The following is a 19149-nucleotide window of genomic DNA, read 5'->3' on the forward strand; positions in this document are numbered from 1 at the left end:
TCTGCCCCCATGACAGAATTCTCTAAGGGAAAGACCCAGATCTTTATCAGTGAGAAGTCCCACTACTCTAGGCATCAGTGAATTTGTCTCATCTATCCCACAAGACAGGGTATGAGATCAGGGACTAGAAACAGTCACCATGGTAAGAGTTTCAACCTATCACACCTAAGAAATGGTTTCCAACAATGCACCCAGCTCAGCAGGCTGTGCAGTACTGAAAGTAGCAGAGAAGGGAAATAACATTCAGTGATCCTTTCCCATGCACCAGGCCCTCAGCAAATAAATACAACATCCCCGGTTAATAATCATAATACCAATAAAGTGTGATCAAGTCCATGTTACAGAAGAGGAAACAGAAGCAGTGAGGGCCCAAGTAACTTGTCCAGAGACAAGGGGCAGAACCAGAACTCAGATCCAGGTCTGTCAGTTACCAAAATGTGTGTTTCTCCCATGATACCATAGTGCATCTGTAAAATGTAAACTCTGCCTTTTACAACTGCTACACTCAGAAGGTAGTGTTGCTATGGGGAACAGGGGACCAGAAATTAGACTGAGGGGTTCAGACCCAGTCTACCACTTACTAGCTGTGCAGTGTCAGCCAAACCCACAGGACTCAGTTCCTTCAACTGTCTGGATAATAATGAATACAGTACAATCTTCATGAGTGCAGGCAGAAAAAGAGAAAGAGCACAGCATGGGGGTAGGTATGCGATTCTGCTTATAAATGCAACAGAAGTTCAGAGGAAGGAGGAAAGCCCTGTTATGAGGGGGGAGGAAGCTAGACTTGAAGGATGGTGTAGGTTTGGAATAAGGTGTAATACTCCGTACCTAGAAAGAGATGCCTGGTGTAGAAATAATGATGCAGGGAGATAAACTGCATTTTCTCTCTCTCTCTTTTTTTATCTTCAGTTGAATGTTGGGGGTTAATATTGAGGGATGAATGAATTTAAGGGTAGTGCAGCCTCGGGGTGAAATCCACCGAGTTCTAGAAAACGCACAGGTTTTAGAATCAAACAGATCTGAGTTCAGCTCTCAGCTCTACCTGTACTATATGTGATACCACGTAAGTTTATGTAACCTCTCCCAGCTTCAGTTTCATACTCTGTAAAAGTGAGACTGGTAATTATTTTTATCATTGAGTTGCTATTAGGACTAAATGAGGTAATATTTGCAAAAGGGTTAGCACAGAGCTGCTATAATTATCATGGCTGTTGTTATCAGAGGGAAAAAAAAAAAACTGTTAAGACTCATAACCAACATCACCAAGGATAAGCAGATACCAGCAGCTTTCAGTTCTAGATGTGGATGGGACCCAAACTCCAAGAAGCAGCAAGTAAAGGAGACTAAAGGCTGGAGGTCAATGGGGGCAAATCAAATCAAAGCTGAAAGCCTGTATGGGGAAGGACCAAGTGGCACAAAGGGAGCCAGAGAGAACAAAACTGAAAATGCTCACCAGAGCACCTCCTATGCCTCCAAGACAGGGGTTCAATGATGATGGAAAACAGAACCTACCATGTACTACTGGGCCCCAAAAAGCTGGGGCCCTGGCATGCACCCCATCTCCCATGCGTTCATCCTTGTATCCTCTTCATCCACATCATTCCCACCTGCTCAGTCATCACCTTCCTGACCACCCGGGCTCAGTTATCATTACAAAAGGAAAAAAAAAAAGAAAAGAAACTCTCATTACCCTGTTCTAGTTCCCCTATAATACTTAACCCCAGTCCTTGTTCTGACTTTGTCTTCCTTCATCTAATATAAATTCTATGAGAGGAGAATTTTTGTCTGCAGGGCTGGAACTGGGTGGAGGGGTGCAAAATTTAGGGGGCTGCCAAAATATTCAACAACCAAGAATATTTTAACACAATATTTTAAAAATGAAAATTAATGCAAAACGGGATGAGTAAACTAGGAATATCTTAAATAAAGACAGGATCAGCACCAGTGTCATGCCAAGCCACAATGGAACCTGAGGCAAAAGGAAAAGTCAGTTATAACGATCCGGCCTTTATTTAAACTTTTAATATTTTGCTTATCTTACTTGTTTTTTTGCATTCATTTTGATTTTTTTAATACTGCTTTAAAATATCCTTTATCTCGACTGCCAAGATCTAGGGCCTACTTCAATTCTGCTCCAGAGTTGATTGCCTCAACTGCCTCCCCCTAGCCCCAGCCCTGTCTGTCTTGTTCACAGCGGTCTCCCCACCCCAGCACCTACAACAGAGTCTGGCATGTGGTAGGCACTCAAATAAATGTTAAATAAAAGCTTGAGTGATGCCAGAAGACATAGCTTAAGTTTAGTTTTGTACAATTTAAAAGAAACCCCTAAGCTTTGAGTCTTACCATAAAAGAAGTTGAACATTCTAACCACAGCACTGACAACAGCCTGAAGAAAGAGAAAGCACTGGATCAGCAACCCGACCAGCTCCTTCCTGAGCCAGTTTTGTTAATTCGGGTGACCCACTTCAGACCTCCTTTCCCCTGCACTGGCCTGCTGACTCTCTGGGAAAACAAGGGCTGTAGAAAAGGATTTCCAAGGCCACTTCCATCTCTGATGTTTTTTGTTAACGTTGGAAGTTTAAACCTTTTTTATAAAATAGACAAGTAAATAAAAGCCAGATCAATAATCTGGAGATGGGGGTACGGAATGCAAGTATTTTGCAATTTGGATCAAATTAAGAAATTAATTTTTTTGATAAATAATCAACAATGGACTCAAAGAATAATAAACAGGTACTTAAAACAAAAGCAGTGCAAAGAACTTATCTAGTTACTTCTAATTAAAAACTCTAACAATAGAGGCACAGGATGAATGAATTATACAATTTCCATGTGTAAAATCACAACAGAATTTTCAAAAATTTTAAATTGACATGAGAAAATGTTCAAAAATGTAAAGATAAAGGGGAAAGGAAACTATAAAACCACAAATTACAGTTTGATCCTAAAATTGTGGGTATACACCCAAAGCACGAGCAATAAAAGAAAAAACAGATAAATGGACCTCCTCAAAATTATATACTTTTGCACTTCAAAGGACTTCGTCAAGAAAGTGAAAAGGCAGCAGCCTACTCAATGGGAGAAAATATTTGGAAACCACATATCCGAAAAAGGATTATAGCCAGCATATCCCAAAGAAATCTACAACTCAACAATAAAAAGATCCAATTAAAAAATGAGTAAAAGACTTGAATAGACATTTTTCTAAAGAGAAAATACACATGGCTAAAAAGCACATGAAAAGATGCTCAACATCACTAGTTAGGGAAATGCAAATCACAACCACAGTGAGGTATCATTTCATACCTACTAGACTGACCACTATCAAAAAAAAAAAAAACAAAAAAAAAAAAAACAAAAGCAGAAAACCACAAGTATTGGCAAGGATGTAGAGGAATAGGAATACTTATTCACTGCCAGTGGAAATGCAAAATGGTACAGCTACTGTGGAAGACAATTTGGCAGCTCCTCCGGAAGCTAAGTACAGAACTGCCGTATGATCTGGCAATCCTGCTACTAGGTAGATACTCAGAAGACCTGAAAGCAGAGATGCGAACAGACATTTGCCCACTGATGTTCACAGCAGCATTATTCACAACTGCCGAAAGATGGAAACAACCCAAGTGTCCACCAACTGATGAATGGACAAGCAAAATGTGGTATATGCATACAATGGAATATCATTCAGCTTTAAGAAGGAATGAAGTCCTGATGCCTACAACATGAGTGAACCTTGAGGACATTATGTTGAGTGAAGTAAGCCAGACACAATAAGACAAATATTGTATGATCTCACTGATATGAACTAATTATAATGAGCAAACTCATGGAGTTAAAATCTAGACTATAGGTAATCAGGAGATAGAATGAGGGTAGAGAATAGAGAGCTGATGCTTCAGTTAAGCAGAATTTCTAATTATGTTGATTGTAAATATTTGGAAATGGATACAGGCGATGTAGCACATTATTGTGAGTGCGATTATGCGTGTGAGTATGGTCAAAAGGGGAAGTTTGGGGTCATGTGTGTCTCTGGAAGGAAAGTTAGAGGATAAAACACTGGATGTATAACATAGTGAACCCTGCTGTTGATGTGACTATAGTTAATAGTACAAATATCAGAATGTTCTTCCATGAACTACAACAAATGTACATCACTATTACAAGGTGTTAACAGGGTGTTATATGGGAAAAAACACAACTAATGCACACTATGAACTATAGTTAACAGTAATATTGTGATATTTTTTCATCAATTGTAACAAATTGTACCTTACAATTGATGAAAAACATAATACAATTATAAGTGTCAACAATAGGGGGGTATAGGGGACATGGGAGTTTTCTTTTAGGAGCAATGAGAATGTTCTCAAATTGTTTGTGATGATGAATGCACAACTCTGATTATACCAAGAGCCACTAATTGCACACTTTGGATAGATTGCATGGTGTGTGAATAAAACTATTTCTAAAAGAAATTATGTGTGTACAGGTATATATTTTTCACTAAGAGTTCACAATGGTTATGTTTGGGCAATAATACTAGTGATTTTAACTGGTCTTTATTTATTTATGTAGTTTCCAATTGTTCTGCAGTGGGTATATGATGACTTATCTGGAAGTTTCAGAAAGGTCCTCAGGGAGCTAAAACTCCTGATAAGCATAACATTAATGTCAAAAGCATATTTAAAGGGCACTTCAAGAGGCAGCAAGCCTGAGCTTCCAAAGGCAGTAAGCCTAGATCTGTCTGGAGGTGGAGGGTAGAAGGTAAGTCTCTATTGTCCCTTCTTCCACACTTTTGTTTCCTGGGAAACAGAAGGGAGGGCCGGTGTCATATGCCACTGCTGAGAAGGCTGCTTTACCTCCCTGGGACCTGGGGGGAAGTACCAGCCCAGGTGTGGTAACCCAGTTAGTCCCACAAGTCTTTTCACAAGGGAGTGGACTCTCCCCTTCAACCACTACGTATCTGTAATTTTGAGTGATTCCATACTGAGTGGATGAAAACCAGTTCTTAACTGTGACTGCCTAGGCGTAGTGGGGAGGGGTATGCAGCAGAGAACTAAGTAGTACAATTTGTCTCTGACTGTCCATATGCAAATGTCCTTTCCAACGAAGTCTAGACTGCTGATCTAGAGGAGTGAGCACTGCTGCAGTATGAGAGGATTTTTCTAAAGACCTCTCCATCATCTCCCACCCCCACCCCCTACCCCAGAGGTGTAGGGGAGGCACTCACACTTCCTGTAGATTTGGCAAGTCCTCAAAAGCAGTAGGGTCAATCTCAGCAAGTTTGTTGTAACTCAGGTTTCTGGTAGAGAGAGGAAAAAAAAAAATTTGAATCAACATTTGGCATTATACCCAAGATTCAGGAATCTTCTGCCTCCCTAACAAACCAGGCCCTCTTCCTCATAATTGCCCCTGTATCGTGCATTATTTTAAGTTAACATTGACACAGAAATTTACAGATATGTCCCCTCCTCATTTGCATCAAAAAAATAAGTCACTGAAAGTAGCACTGTGAAAATCCCAAATCACCTATGGTTAGCTAAACCCAAACGGATTTCAGTCAATACCATTTCACTACTTAGCAACTTTTAAAGAAATCCTAAGATGAGCCAGTACCCATTAGAGTGTTCTGATCCAAAAGCTTTGTACCATATCAAGTCCAAGGCTATTTATTCCTAATGGTATTTTTGAAAATTAGTGTTTTACTAAAGCATCAATCAACATTAAGCAGCAGTAAAGGAAAAGAGAGAAGAGGTGGGGGGAGGTGTGACTCTTCACTGTCTTAACTATTAGCTCTCACTGAGGGATGATTTTGCCTCCCAGAGGACATTTAGAGATGTCTAGAGACATTTTTGGTTGTCACGACTGGGGGGAAGGGGAAGAGAATGTGGAAGGTGCTAATGGCATCTGGTGGGTAGAGGCCACGTATGCTCTAAACATCCTATAATGTACAGCACAGCCCCCCATGACAAAGAATTATCCAGCTCTAAATGTCAATAGTGACAGGGGTTGAGAATTCCTGACCTAAACAATAACCTAAGGCTAAAAATTGCTCCGATATGCAATGTTCAAGGCAGTATTTAGAAAGTGTACACTATAAGATCCCCAATCATAAGTCTACTTATGAACACGGTAGTCTCGCCATCAGTGAATAGTATTGGAAGTGATAATCACCCCCAGGAGAGGAAACACAGGCACTAGAAAGTCATGATAGTGTTAACCAGCCAAAGGCAGAAAAAGCTTCCCACGGAAGCAGTCTTCTCAAGATGATCCTATCTATCTCATTTATTCAGAATTACATTTCTTTTCTCTTCCTAACCCAGCTAGACCCTTAGAGTAGATAAGGAGCCAGCTGTACAATGCCTAGACAGCTGAGCTTCTCTGGTCACACCGTTAACCCAAACCAGCTTAAATCTTTCAGGAATAGAATCTACAAAGATTTGATGCAAATGGGCCCTAACTTGTTTTGCACCACACCTTGCGGCCTACCACCAAAGCACACCCAGTCCTGTATACACCAATGAGGCTGACATTTTTCATCTCACCTATGAATTCCATTGTACATTACTGTCAATTAACAATACTACTGGATCACGGGTTTAAAAGGAGCAGTGTCATTTAAGTGGCAACTGTCTTTTAAACTTACTCCAGACACATTTAAATCAATACTAATCTAGAGCTGATAGCCATTTCACCATGAACTCAAAGACATTCATCTAAATAGATGTCAAACTACACTTGAAACTAATAGTACATCTGTGTTCGTGGCATAGCCTGAATTAAAAGCAATTTGTCCAGAGATTATATTACTATAAAGATTGGAGGTAGTAATTTTTTAAACCACAGATTGAAGTCTAGTGTGAACTTGCCTGTGCTTGGCAGTTTTTATTGAGTTCACAGAAATCAACAGGTTTGACTTTGGAAAGAAAATCCACAAACTGAGAGCATTTCTCTGTGCATTAAAAAGATAGAATAGACTAAAATTTTCTTCCTCTGGTTTACCACACATAAAAGGGAGAGGGGTGGTAGTGAAAATATTGCTTCTGTGTGTAAAGATACTGTGAGTTTACAATGACTAACTTTTACATCATCATAGGTGATGGGAGTTGGAGACTGTTGGAATCCACAAAGGCCAGAACCTAGAAGATCAAGCAAATTGTGTACATGGTGACCCTGCAGGTGTGGAATGAAGCCATGTAATGGTGCCTGTCCGCATAAAGGAGCATTTGCTCCTGTCTCCAGAAACAAGGGCCAGTCTAGACCAATCTTCCCATTTTTCAAAAGAAGCTCAAAATCTGGATTGTTACAGAAAATATTTTCAGTTCTTTAAAAAAAAAAAGTAACTCGAAATGAACCAAACAAAACATATCTGCAGGCCACATTTGGCATGAGGGCCACCAGTGTTCAACCTCTGATGGAGGCCACTGACTCTTGAGGCTATTAAGGTTCAAAGTGAATCACTTGTTTCTGGCCTACACATGTGGCCAGGGTTGGAGCTGGGCTCAATGGAGTCCAGTTCGCAGAACTATCTGGAATGAAATCACATCCCTCACTTCCCACCCCCACAAGTGTCCATATTCCTCAGCAACTCGCTATTAAAATAAAATCATTTTAAATCACAACACCCTTGGTCACCCTTACCCTTAAAGAGCATGAAACATTTTCTTCAAAAATGTGTACAAATTCTGCCTCTTAGATAAGTCTACCTGAAAAAAGGTACTCCATAAATTAGTATTACCAAGAAGCCCAGCAGTATCAGGAGTTAATACCGAGAGTCTAACAACCAGCAAAGATGAAGATACTTTTACATAGAAATTTAAGCTATCACTGGGTCAGCCTGAATGCAGTGGTTTTTTTATTTTTAACTAACTAGAAAAGCAATTATCAACAAATGAGTGTCAGCAGACTGGCTATAAAGGGTAACACCCCCTCCCCCCCCCCCCCCCCCCCCCCCGATTAATTAGTAGCCACACAGAGCAGAAAGCAGCTGAATAAAGCTCAGGACCCTTGGAAGAGTTTCTACTTCTGGACACAGAGCTACAGTAACTTTAAAGTCTTAGAAACAACTCGTCCTGTAGCCTGGGACAAGCTGCTGCCTCAGTTGCTTTATCAGGAGATGGAGACAATATTTACTGAATTCTCCCTGATTAAAATAATCTGAAATAAAATCCTCAGAGATGCTTTCTTGTTTGCTCATTTCAGGCAGACAAACTCCCAGTATACTTTTTTAACTAATCTTTTTTAAATCCTTTGACTGCTATGCTTACCGACAACACTCACTTCTCAACAACTGAAGAAACACATTGAGAGATTCAGCCCAAGAGCTTCATAGAGAAGGGCAGGAATTCTCATCTGAGATCCCAAGAACAATCAAAGGGTTAATCAGTGAAAAAGACTTAATGAGGCCTTTCCTTCATGTGGCAGTTGACATGCACACAAATCTAAAGCAACTCGCTCACTTCTACAAACATGATTACCCCTTACCAGGCCCAACATCTGAATTTCTCTTCAGTTGAAGGTTTCAGATTCTCCTGTCAAAACAATTTATCTGTCATCAGGGCAGATGCTGTCAAAAGCATTTCTGCCTCTTTCAGTAGCAAAAAGGAGAGGAAAGAAACCTCGGGGAATTTAGTTACTGGCAATTGCAGCTTTCATTAAACATTTTGTCAGCCATGGTCATAACACAAATTTTCCCTATTCTTGCACAAAGCGTACGCAGATCTTTGAACAATCAAGCCCTGCCACAGATATTCTTCCATTTAATCTGCGGAGAGATAACCACGCAGCTCACAGTATGCAGAACATACAACAGGCACCTCTACAGAGAACAGCTCAAGTTTTATCCAGGCGTGTCTGAAAAGCGAACAATTTAGTGCACGACAACAGCAGTCAGTATTTTTTTCTAAGACCTCCTACAGTGACCCCATAGAAATAGAAGCACCTAGTTTTTAAACAGCTGAGAAATCCCCATCACTATCTAAACCTGAGCAGTCCAGTAAATACGTTATCCACTAGTCATGAGGCTATTTAATTTGCATTTCAATTACTTAAAATTAAATAAAATTACAAACTCCCTTCCCCAGTCACACTATCCACAATGCAAGTTCTCAAAAGCTACCTGTAGCTAGTGCCCACTATACTGGACAATGCAGAGAAAGGACTTTCCAACACTGCAGGAACTTCTGCACCACGTCTACATCATGGAGTAATCAACAACTATTTCAGGTGAAATGGCACCTACAGAAGAAAACTTGAATTTAAAAAAAAATAGAGAGACCAAGGGAAGAGATGTCTATTTGGTGCAGGACCTACATTTTCTAAACAAGATAACTCTACAGTTTGTTCAAACACTACAATTACATGGAACTTTGAATAGCAAGTGAGATATGGTAGGTTAGTATACGTTAGAGTGAAATAGTGACACATCCCAAAGTAATCTGGGCAGAGAATAAAAATATGTTTGCAGGGCTCCCCCTGAAGAGCTGGGGGGAAATGCGGAAGCATTGGACTTCCTCACCTGGACTGATGCTGATGTTGTCACAAATATTGAGGACTGGTGGTTTGATAGGCCCAGCCCTCTATCATGGGACTTGCACTTATGAAGCTCGTTACTGCAAAGGAGAGGCTAAACTTGCAAATAATTGTGCCTAAGAGTCTCCCCCTGAGTACCGCTTTGTTGCTCAGACGTGGCCCTCTCTCTCCCTAGCTAAGCCACCTCAGCAGGTGATCTCACTGCCCTCCCTACTACGTGGCACTGGACTCCTAGGGGTGTAAATCTCCCTGGCAATGCAGGAGATGACTCCTGGGGATGAATCTGGACCTGGTATTGTGGGATTGAGAATATCTTCTTGACCAAAAGGGGGATGCAAAATGAAACTAAATAAAGTTTCAGTGGCTGAGAGATTTCAAATGGAGTCGAGAGGTCACTCTGGTGGACATTCTTATGCACTATATAGATAACACCTCTTAGGTTTTAATGTACTGGAATAGCTAGAAGTAAATACCTGAAACTATCAAACTCCAGCCCAGTAGTCTGGACTCCTGAAGATGATTGCATAACAATATAGATTACAAGGGGTGACAGTGTGATTATGAAAACCCTGTGGGTCATACTCCCTTTATCTAGTGTAGGATGGATGAGTAGAAAAATGAGAACAAAAACTAAATGAAATAGGGTGGAATGTTTGGGTGTTCTTTTTTTACTTTTATTTTTTATTCTTATTCTGATTCTTTCTGGTGTAAGGAAAAGATTCAAAAACGGATTGGGGTGATGAATGCATAACTATATGATGGTACTGTGAACAGCTGATTGCACACCATGGATGACTTATCATATGTGAATGTATTTCAATAAAACTGAATTTAATTAAAAATAAAATAAAATAAACCTGAGTTTCCCAATAAATCACAAGCTGTATTTAAGAAAAATATATGAATGGGGATTGGACATTGATATTAGCCCAAGTCCTTCAAGCCCACAAAGTTCCTAACCATTCCAGCGCACAAGGAAAACAGTCTAATTCTAAAGGCTTAATCAGTATTTACATAATCTGACCAGCATCTTCCTGGATTACAACCAGAACCACATATTACAAACTCGGCAAATGCCATGCAAAGCTGGCAAACAGTAATTCATTAACTCCTTGGAAGTTGAGAGATAAAAAGTTCCGTTTACTTTTGAGCGAGCTGTGGTGAGGAAATAACCCCAACATCATTAGACAACATAATTAACACTTCACCCCCAAAAGCAAGCATTGCTCATAGGCCACTGACTGTACAAGCAAAACCTCTGTGACTCTGTGAACAGTGCGCAATGCAAGGTTATATTGTAAAACATCAATATGAATAATAATTCATAGCAGAAGAAATTGGTCCTAAATCTGTGACAAGCATTCACTGGAGAGAGGTTTTCACATTCAGTTTGGTTTCCAGGCTAGCCCATCTCCCATTACTCAGCCCTGTCTGGACTCCTCATCACAGAATTTTGCATATTTTAGGCTTTCAGATGTTTGCTAAATTGAATGATACAGCCAGCAAGAACAGTGTTACGCAATCCATTGACACAACTTCTGAACCCCACTGGGAGACTGAGGACTAGCCTGGGACCCTCCTGTTTCTAGGGTAACTGGGGCTCCAGCTGTACATCTCTCTCTCAACCTCGGAAATTGTACTGTTTGTCACTCACTAAAAAAGCAATCACTTGCTTAAGACTAACTGGAAAAAAAAGCGACTGGTCCTTCAAAGATTTCAAGAGGTGTGAGTGAGGAAGAACATACAATTTGTTAAGGTCATTTAATCCCTTAAATTTTAAAGACAGTTTCTGCTGCATTTTTACCTTCTGAGGCATTACATTTAGTACACATCAAGTTCCAATAAAATCATCACATTACGTTCCCCAGACCCACTTGTAAGGTTTTATGCGAATAACAAGAGTTTTTTAAAATCCTAGAACATCACACTTCCTTATCTTTTTTCTATTGCAATGTTTTTTCCTCATTAACCAAAACCCACACATGAACAGCCTGATAATATGCATTAAAGGCTTATATTCCAAATAATAAAAATTGCATATTAAGCTAGAATCATCCCTCTCGGATCCTTGCTCAAGAATTCCCACTAGCAGAATCAGTGCTAGCGCCTCTTTTTTTTTTTTTTTTTCCTTCAGTCGGAGTATCAATATTTGAGGTAAGATTGTCTTTGTAGTTACCAGTTCAGAGATGTTTGGTTAAAATGTTGCATGTAAGATCTAAATATAGTCACCTTTGTTATATGAATACAAATAAAAGAGGAGAAAATGTTAGTGCATGATGTACTACTCTTTCTCCAGTATCATGAAATTATAAACCCTAGTTATTCAAATAAATTGAATATTGCTACATCTGCTAATTGAATTGGTATTAAGGTTTCATTTTCATTGCTGGCGCCTTTCTTAAGCTAAGGAGTCACATTTTCCTAAACTGGGGTTTTGTTTTTACTCCTTAAAATCCAGTATAGAAATCAATTTGGGGCTCTTAGCACCTAGGAGAATTCTAATACCTGTGAGAAGTCAGTCATGCCCACCTATGACCCTGTAAGGACTTACACGTGCTTCTCTACTTGAATATTTCACACACCTCACTCCCAACCTGAGGTTAATCTGCAGTACAGGTCTATGTCTTTTTCCATTGTGGCTCTGGGCTTAGCACCCAACAAATGCCAAATAATATTTATGGAGTGTTTGTCTACAACGTATCTAGCACTCTGATAAGTTCTGTGGGAGAAACAAATTAGGGTAAGACCCAGCCCATGACCTTAAGAAGTTTACAACCTCCTGGTAAGATAAGATCCTTGACCAAATAATTATAGCTGAAGGCTGTTACATGGTGAGCCTCAAGTAAACTCAGGTAGATTGGGAATTGCAAATTGGTGGCTCTGGGGCCAAAACTGGGCTGCAGGGACTTTTTTTTGCTAGTTGATTTTGACTGGACAGTGTTTGGAGAAACCTGAAGTTGTCGGCCCCACCCCAACCCCACAAAACAATTCAAAGATTTCAGCATTGCATGAATGCTTTGAAAGCACTCCAGTGGACCACTGGCCCCACCGCTCCTAGCTTCTCCCTCAGGACTTCTCCACCTATCTGCAGAACCCGCCTGGCCCTGGGAGGCAGCCGAGTTTGCCACCACTGGTATAGGCAACACCGAGTCCAGATTGCGTTCTGAGCAGGAAGATCATTTGTGATGAGAAAGGTTACTCAGAAAATGCAAGACCTTTGCTCCTCCTGGAAGAAGAATAGAAGAGGAGCATGGTTTGTGAGGAGGAGTACCTGGAAATAAGGCCAGAAATGGCAATGAGGCATGGATGGCAAGGAATAGCTGGTCAAGAAGTCAGGACCTCTTCGAAAGGAACAGTTCAAGGGCAAAACTGAGAAGAGTCACCCACGTTGTCAGACCTACAAACTCCCAGGCAGTTAAGCCAAGGGTTACATAAACTTTAAAAAAGTCCTAGTGCCAGGTCCCTCAAAAACATTAATCTGCAGTGCCATTAAAGGTGATTTCCACAGGAACAGAATAACACTTTTTCCATCTACTTAAAGTTTTAACCAAAATGGTTAAGAAGCCTGAAATGTTTTCTCACTGCTACTCAGGGCAGTCAGCATTTGTGTTCTGTATCATTTAAAACAGGAGGTTCTAGGATCTGTTTTTTCCTAACAAAATCTTAGTTTGGCCAAAGAGATACAGAGTAATTGAGTGTGATATGGTTTTCTATTTAAGATGTCTTGGGTTTGGGAAGAAGCACATAAATTTCCCTCATTTAATATGGTTCGGGCTTCATTAACCCCCAAAGAATAATTAAATAATTTAATTAAGGAGAGGCACTCCAGCTGCACCAGCTCTTCAGTTCATAGTTACTTTATAAACAAAATGAATTAGAGCAGGGAATAGATCTTTCTGCAAACCTGCCACAAAGGGAATGTCACCCACAACCACCCCTGCAGGGAAGAGGTGGCCACCGGCTACCACTCGGTTTTGCTGGTGGCTTTGCAGAGGTTTGGAAATGGGGAGGAAGGAAGAAGGGTCAGACGTCTGATCACTTCTGAGAAGTGCCCATTCTCTACCACCATCTTTATCACTTTATCTCCTTTCAGAGAATCCTTAAGCTGCACAGGACTTTCCAAACTCATCACCTCCACAAAGAACCCCTTCACCCTGGCTGGGCACCATCCAGTAACCCAGCTTAATCTTTCCCTTCTGGAAGCTAGGCCATTCTGTCCAACAGAGCAGGCACCCCCCACATCCCCAGTCTCTTCTCCATAGTGACCCTTGTGCCCCGAGGTAACCACCAGGCCTGTGAGAGCAGAGCGCTGGCCCATCATGCCTTGGGGCACAGAGCAGGCAAGGTTGTGTGCTGATCTGTGGCGATGCACTCAAAGGCTCAAGGTTCTCCCAATTAAAAGTGCACCAGGAGCTTCTAAATGAAAACCATGCAAACCATGATCTATTGAAGCAGGAAACAAAGCCTTTTGCTTCTGTGGTAGTTAAAACAAGTTGGGCAAAAGGAACAGGAAGTGAAGAATGGATGATCTGAGAAAAGGACAAAATATCTAGTGGATAAATCTGGAGTCCTAGATTCACTGCATGCTTTATAAAGCTAGTCAAGTTCACCTGTGCTCCTCTGCTTATGGATTACTGTTCATTTTCCCAACACCTCCACCTTTACTTCTCTTCCCCTGCAAACATCCATTTTCAGGATATTAGCTTCCTGTGGAACTGTCAATGCAAAATACACGGTAGTGGCAGTGGTAAGAGCCTTATACCACTTTAAAATTCATTAACTTTGGGCGTACCTACGCAAAAAAAAAATGCGAACTAGTGACATCTGGTGAACACTTCTTTGACAGAATGTGTCACACAATAGAATTCAATTACTAAACTTTAACACAACCACCATACATAAGTGATGCTGTGGTCAAGTTCCTTCTCCAACACACTGAAATGATTCGCCACTTAACGTTGGGTAGTTTCAATACTACATGCCCACACCTAAGGTCCCTGAAAGGCACACTGCTATCAAAGAGGAAAATAAGTACTTTCACACAGTCCCACAATGAGCACTCCTGGTCAAAATGAACAGGGTGGCTGAATTCCAAGCCTGTCTTTCTAGCAGAAGTTATAACCCAAGTATTTCACTGGGATAAAAGGATAAGGAAATTCTATTCCAGTCACTGTTGATTCTTCAGAAATGAAACCTCCAGTAACATATTACTTCCTCTGAGTGTAACACACACAGATTAAAATATTTAAAACAAACACTCAAAAAACCCCTTTCCTCCATCTGACTCATTATATACCATTCTGTACTTTCTTGACTGGTAGTTTCCTAGAACCAAGAGAGGACCAAGACATTTTGTGGCTTTTTTACCCTCATTTCTGATAATTCACCTCTAACAAAATCCTATAAATGAAAGCACTGGTACAAGAACATTGTGTTACAGAAATGTACTCCAAAAAATAAAAATGAAATAAAAATGTACATTAAAATTTTTTTTAAATGACCAATTTTTTGTTTTCATTTTGTTTTATAAAGAAAATATTTAGAAAGACAATTTCTGGCAAATGTACTTCTGGGTCACAAAGGAGCACATGTAATAAGATGCCTGTTTGTCCCCCTTGAAAAGGAGGAAGAGGGAAAAGCACATTTTTTGAAACAAATACTCTATACAAACAACAGGTTACCGACCTTGGTATTATCAGGATCTCTCTCCTCCCTCCACCCACAAAAAAATTTTAAGGAACAAATGACATAGTGGGATTAACTACTGTCCCAGGCTAGAGCTACTCATAAGGAAAATTCTTCCTATAAATTCTTAGGAGTATGCTTTGGAGTCCAATATCAGCTTCCATTGGAACAGATATACAGCTTGCAACTGAAATGACACCTGCTATTCATTAATGTTTCTGTGGCATCTCTCTGTACCTCTGCAAAGTCCAAGCATCCAAAACCTACAAAGGTAACATGAAATTTCAAGTTCACTTGCATTTACCAGATTACTCTGCATTACAAATGGATTAAGTGCAAGGTTCTTTCAACACTATCTTCTATGTTTATTCCCCTTTTGGCTACCTGCTACCTCAAAACTTAAAGATGAAGGTAACTAAAGAGAACAGATCCCTGGTGTTAAGTCAGCCTAATTCAAAAAATGGATTTACCCTCAACTTTTCAAAAATGCATCTGCTATATTAAAGAGAGGCACCCAAATATCTCCAGCTAAATATTCTAAAGAAAACACAGTTTCAAATGGTCTGCCTCTTGGCTAACATAGTTAAGTCGCTGACTTTATTAGCTAGCTTATCGACTTGGGATCTTGTTCTGTCAATTTTTCCACTGGGCTTTTTAAAGTTTATGTGTGTCATGAAATGCTTAGCTAAAGCCAAAAGACAAAGTTTTTCTTTCAACAATACTACAATGTCATGAAACATTAAAAGACTGTACATTGTTTTCCCCGCTTTAGAGGCACTGAGGCAGTGATGATTTCTCTGGTTCAGGTTGCTGAAATGGCTGAGAAGATACACGGTCAAGATTAAACAACCATAAAGTATTTCAACATGCATTATTTTATACAGACTGCTCTCTGCTATTAAAATTATAGATACTCCCTTTTACTGAAATTACAAACACAAATAATCAGCTGATGTGTGTGACCTCCATCCTTGAACACATTACATAGGTTTTTACTATGTCAAATGGAAAACAGGCTGTGAAAATAATAGAGCCACAAAGCACTTTGTTTCTTTTTTGTTGCTTATCATTCACAGAAGCTCCAAAAAAAGAGACCTCCCCTCTTCCACATGGTCCACCTACATTCAATGAGGCCAAGTGGCACCTTGCATTCAAGCGTCCCCTCCACCTCTCCCCACACACACCTCCTTGCCTCTTGACAGTTTGCAGTTCCAGGTCATTTACTCCCAAAGGAAGGGTCATAAGAAGTGATCCTAGCAGATAAATTCCACTTGCTAAACTATCCTTTAACCAAATAATGAATACTGGTATCTTCAAGATATGAGTCTATTTTTAAAGTAAATCACCAGCAAAGGGGATTAAAAGCTCTATCAGGAATCAGTGACTCCTTTTGGAGTCCCAGTTACAGGCAGGAGAAGCATAAAAGCACCACCACATGTTCTTCGAGATACCCCACATCCTTTCTGTGCTCTAGAGAGAGATGAGGCATTCGATGCACTGAGCATCTTCCCTTCTCAGCAGGAAACCAAAGCCCATTGGCCACAGCAAACACAGATGCCCATGAGATCAGCTCCAGTGAGGCAGCTGCGCCTCAAGCAACTATGATTTCTTTGCTTAACATTTGTTCTCTAATGAAAACACAATCCCCCAGTTTCCACCAATCACCCATTTAAAGATGATGTAAAGTTTGTTAAAGTCTCAGCTCAGCTTGTCCTATATCAAGAGACTCCACCACGACTTCCTTCAAAAAAGCACACTACCTTAGGAGTTGGGGGGGCGGGGGCATCCTTGCCCCGAGATAGAGGGAATCAAACAGAGTATAACTGGGGGTGCAGGCACAGTTAGTTCAACAAAGCATTCAGCTATGAGATGCAACTCAAACTCCACTGAACTCCAGCTAAGACTCCCCAGGCCGGCTTTCCTTTCTCCTCCCTCCATACTCAGTCCTGAAACACTGTCAAAGTAAATAAAAAGTGCTCCAATCTCAGGTCAGGTCTGCATGGTCACACAAGCATGACTCTGCAAAACTGTCCTAGCAACTACATTTACTTGCAGCAAATGCAACCACGATCAATAAGCTAAAGCAGGTTTGGATTTGGTTAGGTTGAAGTTTGAGCAAGCACAAAGAGAAAACCACCCACTCTCAAACCCAAAGAGCTATTGCAGAAAGCACCTGCACAAACTCGTCAGGGTGGTTTATAAGGTCATGCGAGTCACAGAAAAGATCTTTTATTCCTTGAGGCATGGGACAAATGGTAGGCCTGTCACAAGGCTGGTGTCAATATTTATCCAAGGTCTGGGTATTCACCATGGTATAAACCAGGCACTTTTTCAAATCGCTCATTCATGTAATTTGTCACTACAAAGCCCCAAAACAGAGATTCATTTACAGCTTGAATTTCTTTTCTTCCATTTCCATACAAGGAGGTTAGCTGCAGAACCCATGGTCTATATCAGCAATAATCCCAGCAGCTAGAGAATAAAGCGTTCAATGTATTTCAGAACTGCCAATATCAAATGGCATTGCACCTGAGGACAACAAAGAGGTGGGGGTGGGAGACAAAGTGCCTGCTTTCCTCCTTCCAATGGCATGCAAGTTTTCTGCACTGGAAATGAGCAAAGCTTAGATCTTGCAGTAAAATAACTGAACCCCAAGAACTATGCCCAGGTATTTCTAAGAGTGACTTACACTGGCAGGACTAATCCAGCAGCCAATACCCAAAGGGATATGAAACTCAAAGGAAGACATATGCTATTAAATGGCCCTGTTTGGGCAGCTCCAATTCTCCTAACCCCCTTCCTCCTTCATCCCTTAAGGATCATGTGTTCCTTCCCTAGCCTTTCCCTTCCCCCCCAAATAAAGGCATATACACAATTCCCATTCCCAGGTAGCAAGTCAGAAGACATAACTATTCCACTAATATTGACATTAAGAGGCCCTAGAGACCTCTGAAAATAGCTGTGCACTGAGGAAACCAGGTTGACAAATGGTTTCCTCCGAACCTCTCCCCATCACTCTCTTCTAATCCCCTTTCTCCAGTGTATGCTGAACTGCAACTGCAGCCCCCTCAGCCAGCTGTCTCTGCTTCTTCCGAGGAGTGGGAAGTCAAGGCACTACAGAAAGATGGCTCTCTCTCCAATGACAAAATAAAGAAAGAGCTTGCTTCAAAGCCCTCTTGCTAAATTCCCAGGCAAGTAACACCAGTCTTCTCAAGCCAGCTTCCTGTGATTTGGTAAACCTGATTTTCTGATCCCCTTCATGCAACTCTTCCCAAGTAGGTGGGTGTCCCTACCCAACTCTCACTAGGATTCTGGAAACTCAGTGCAGCTGGATAAAGATCACACTCATATATGCCAACAGGCTCCGATTCACTTTGGTTCCTTCCTAAGCAAAACTGCAAGGGCAAGTGGATGAGCCATGATATATGAGGAGCATGTGGTCTGTGTGGAGACAACATTCCTACCTCTGCTTTAAATACAACCCGCGTTCAGTGAAAGTGGCAAGCACTGAGCCCAAAATGATAGCAGCTGGGGGTGCGGCTGGTTTCATTTTTTCTTACATAAAAATACACCCAACACTTAAGCTGCCTGTATTTCCTCACACACAGAAGTTAATAATTCACAGATCAACTAACGTTCATCAAGGATCAGAAAATTTAAAAGTTGTTTGTGCAAACACTTCTGTTCTTGCTCTTATTTAACAGCTGGTTTATTTAAGTGACAGCTTCTGTTGCCATTAGGGGCAGGTAGCACTTCAAAATGCTATTTCTTGAGCCAGGCACCCCACCGTTCAGGTCACTAGGCCTCTGGGCTCCACATTACCCAAAATCCGTCACTATTTTATTTGGCCTCTCAGAACAGTTATAACGACAATTCTAAGGTGCAAGTATGGGACAAAACTATTCTAGTTTGCTAAGACATTACTGTAATTAT

General features: G+C 40.8%; 1 protein-coding gene across 2 annotated transcripts in view; it reads right to left on the reverse strand.

Annotated features, from left to right (window-relative positions):
* The window catches only part of LRIG1 (leucine rich repeats and immunoglobulin like domains 1), a 123663-nt gene that overhangs the window by 80879 nt on the left and 23635 nt on the right, over nt 1–19149 (reverse strand). For both annotated transcript variants that reach the window (XM_037799929.1, XM_037799927.1), the window contains exon 2: nt 5231–5302. In XM_037799929.1, the coding sequence (XP_037655857.1) occupies nt 5231–5302 (72 nt within the window). The remainder of the gene's footprint in view (nt 1–5230; nt 5303–19149) is intronic.

Source organism: Choloepus didactylus, chromosome 1 (assembly GCF_015220235.1).
Source record: "Choloepus didactylus isolate mChoDid1 chromosome 1, mChoDid1.pri, whole genome shotgun sequence".
Classification (NCBI taxonomy): Eukaryota; Metazoa; Chordata; class Mammalia; order Pilosa; family Megalonychidae; genus Choloepus; species Choloepus didactylus.